Genomic DNA, 2,817 nt, shown 5'->3' with positions numbered 1-2,817 from the left:
AGGAAGAACGACAAGAACCGGGCATGTAACACTCATGTTCAATGATCTAATCATATTGGCTCTGATACGAATTGTTAGAATTTTCATAAAATCAACATGACGGATTAGAAAATACAAACAATAATAATAATAATACGAGCTTCGATCAGAACCATACCCAAATCCATATCATTTGTCAAAGAAATCTTCGAACTCTTTTTTTTATCCTTGACAGTCTTGTCCCATAATAAGGCCCAACTGTAACTAGGCCCACTCTACACTTTGCACTTTAAGGCGGTTAACTGAAGCTCCTTATCCATTGAGACCACTTCTCGTATTGGGCTGCATTCAACCACGCCGCCACTCAACACCTTTCCACTAATCCATACCCATAGATGCTACCCATACATGTTCATTAAAACATTACACTTTTATATAGATTTCTTGTATTTCCTCACCAAATTATTCGCTCTATTTGTTTTGGGCTGAAACAGGGAAAAAGCAACTGAATGTGGATCATCGATCAGCTACACCTATTGAAATATTAAAGGAAAGCATTCTCAAATGCTATCTATCATATATTCTCAGTCTCTATCTTTCTTTCACTAAAGAAAGTTCACAGTTTCTTTACATTTTACACAAATAAAATTGGCAAAAAACAATATATATAAGTCACTTATATTGGTTTTGTCATTCAATAATACATTGTGAACACAAAGAATGTAGAAAAAATGGTGAAGATTTTAACTAAGGAATATGATAGAGTTTAGATTTTTTGAGATTTTTAGTAACATTAAAATATTTCAAGGTCTGAATCCACTTCTCTTGATTTTTGAGGAGATGGACGGCAATAGTCTCCGGCCAAAGCTCATGTGTGCAAGCAGTCCGCGGTACCGGAAAGTTGTACATAGACCACTTAGCATTGTACCTATTCTTCGCCCGGTGACCCTCGCGAATCCAATCGCCAAAAACCATGTCCTCCGGTCCCTCCATTTGGTTCTTCGGTATGTTAGAGGTTCTAATCCACTCCACTAGATCCCATGAGATTAGATAACCCATACCAGACATGTAGTGAACAAAAGGGTCCATGCTACGACATGGAATTACATAACCATAGTACAAATCCTCCCTAGGCAAGGGCTTTAATGAATCTACCAAGCTATTTAACCTAATATAAGTGTCATCGTCGGCCTTCATCACATAATGGTATGGTGGATTTGGCCCGTCGGTGCCGTTAAATATCTCTGGCAAGCTCGAGAAGTATGTGTAAGTCTTACCGTTGTCCATATTCTCTTTGCAATTGAGGATTATGATGTCGTTGTAACGCATGATTTCAAGTGCTACTAAGACCTTTTGATCCTCCTTGGTTAAGTTACAAAACACAAATTTCACATCTACCTTTGTACCAACCGGTGGTGATTGTATACCGTAGATGAGCCGAAGGAAATGTCGACGGTGATATTGATCCGGCAACGTTAATATCCCAATTAGTATCCGTAGTTCCGGCAGTTCCGGCACCCCTGACGGAGAAGTTTGATCAATGTTGTTAGCAAGGGATGTAACAGAACATGAGTTGTTGCGGTTGGGGATGTTGGGGAGAGCACTTCGCCCAAGCTTCACTAGACCCTTAAATCGAACTTCGTTGATGGACGTCAAGACACAAATGAATGCGATAAACAAGATAGAAGAGATTGCCAAAGTTAACCATGCCGACGAGTTTTGCCGGTCCAGCCTCGGAGGTTTCATGGTCTTCACAAATGAAGCTGAGGATGCTAATGGTACTAAATAAAGGTAAGATAAAGCTAGAGAATGGGGATATATGTGAGGGGGGTATTTGAATACATGTGATTCTAAATACATTACTTTCTGTTTCTTAGGTAGGAAGCATGTGTTGGCAGTTTGAGTGTTTTGTGTCTCACAAATTGATTTTTCTATTCGAAAAGAAAATTTGTTGTGTTCATCCACTAATCCGAGTGGACTCAGATCCTATGCATCCGGGCAGCCGCCTGGCTCAAGGGTGTGCGCTTTGACCGTCTTACCTCTGCTTGGGCAAGGCGCTTGGGCAGGGGTGAGGCGGGCAAAGCGTGCTGCCTTGAGTCTGGCGCTGCACATGCAACCCGGCTGCCTGGATGCACAGGATCTTTTTCACGAGTGCACAGGATCTTTTTCGTAATCGAGTCCAGATCAGATCCCCACACGTGGAGCCTGACTCTTAATGGCAGAATTGAGGGTAATATTGTCATTTAACAAAATCCTAAAATACAAGTTTCTCGAATCTAGGGATCATGGTTCATATTCTCAGATTGGACCGATGAAAATCACCCGGATCGGATTGGATCGGTTTCTATCTAGACCGATCCCGAGTTATATCGATCTTGTTTGGTATTAGTGTATCGTTCCCTGGATCGGTCAACTAGGTCGGATTGCCCAAATCTTGGGATCGAATCAATAAGTATCGGTCATTACGAATCTAAAATGGTTAATAATCTCAGGATCGAATCGGTTGATTTGCCCGAATGCGAATTAGTATTGATTGTGATTTTCTGACTTATTTTAACTTTTCGTTAATTTTTTAATATTTTCTGACCAATCCAGAAAAATTCCAATTTTTCATCATTTTTACCGATTTTAACCGATCCGATCGGTCTCCGCTCCTAACTGATCCTGAGAGGCTGAGACCGATCCCGGTGTTACGAACCATTCTAGGGATGGTCAAATTAGGTTCTTAATCAGTAGTGAGGGTTTCTTTATTCTGTTTTTTAATTAATTAATATTTTTTTATTGAACTTTGGAGAGGAGCAAAGCACGGAAAAGGGCGATGATGGTTGAGAATTGGAG

General features: G+C 40.5%; 1 protein-coding gene across 1 annotated transcript; it reads right to left on the bottom strand.

Moving 5' to 3' along the window:
* Nucleotides 1-677: 677 nt before the first annotated feature.
* Nucleotides 678-1,725, bottom strand: LOC122659273 (hydroxyproline O-galactosyltransferase GALT3-like). Its single transcript, XM_043854404.1, has one exon. It carries the CDS (start codon nt 1,723-1,725, stop codon nt 727-729), a length of 999 nt encoding a protein of 332 aa, XP_043710339.1. The 3' UTR covers nt 678-726.
* Nucleotides 1,726-2,817: the final 1,092 nt, after the last annotated feature.

This window comes from Telopea speciosissima, chromosome 4 (genome assembly GCF_018873765.1).
Source record: "Telopea speciosissima isolate NSW1024214 ecotype Mountain lineage chromosome 4, Tspe_v1, whole genome shotgun sequence".
Classification (NCBI taxonomy): Eukaryota; Viridiplantae; Streptophyta; class Magnoliopsida; order Proteales; family Proteaceae; genus Telopea; species Telopea speciosissima.
This window is presented reverse-complemented; position numbering and strand designations above follow the sequence as displayed.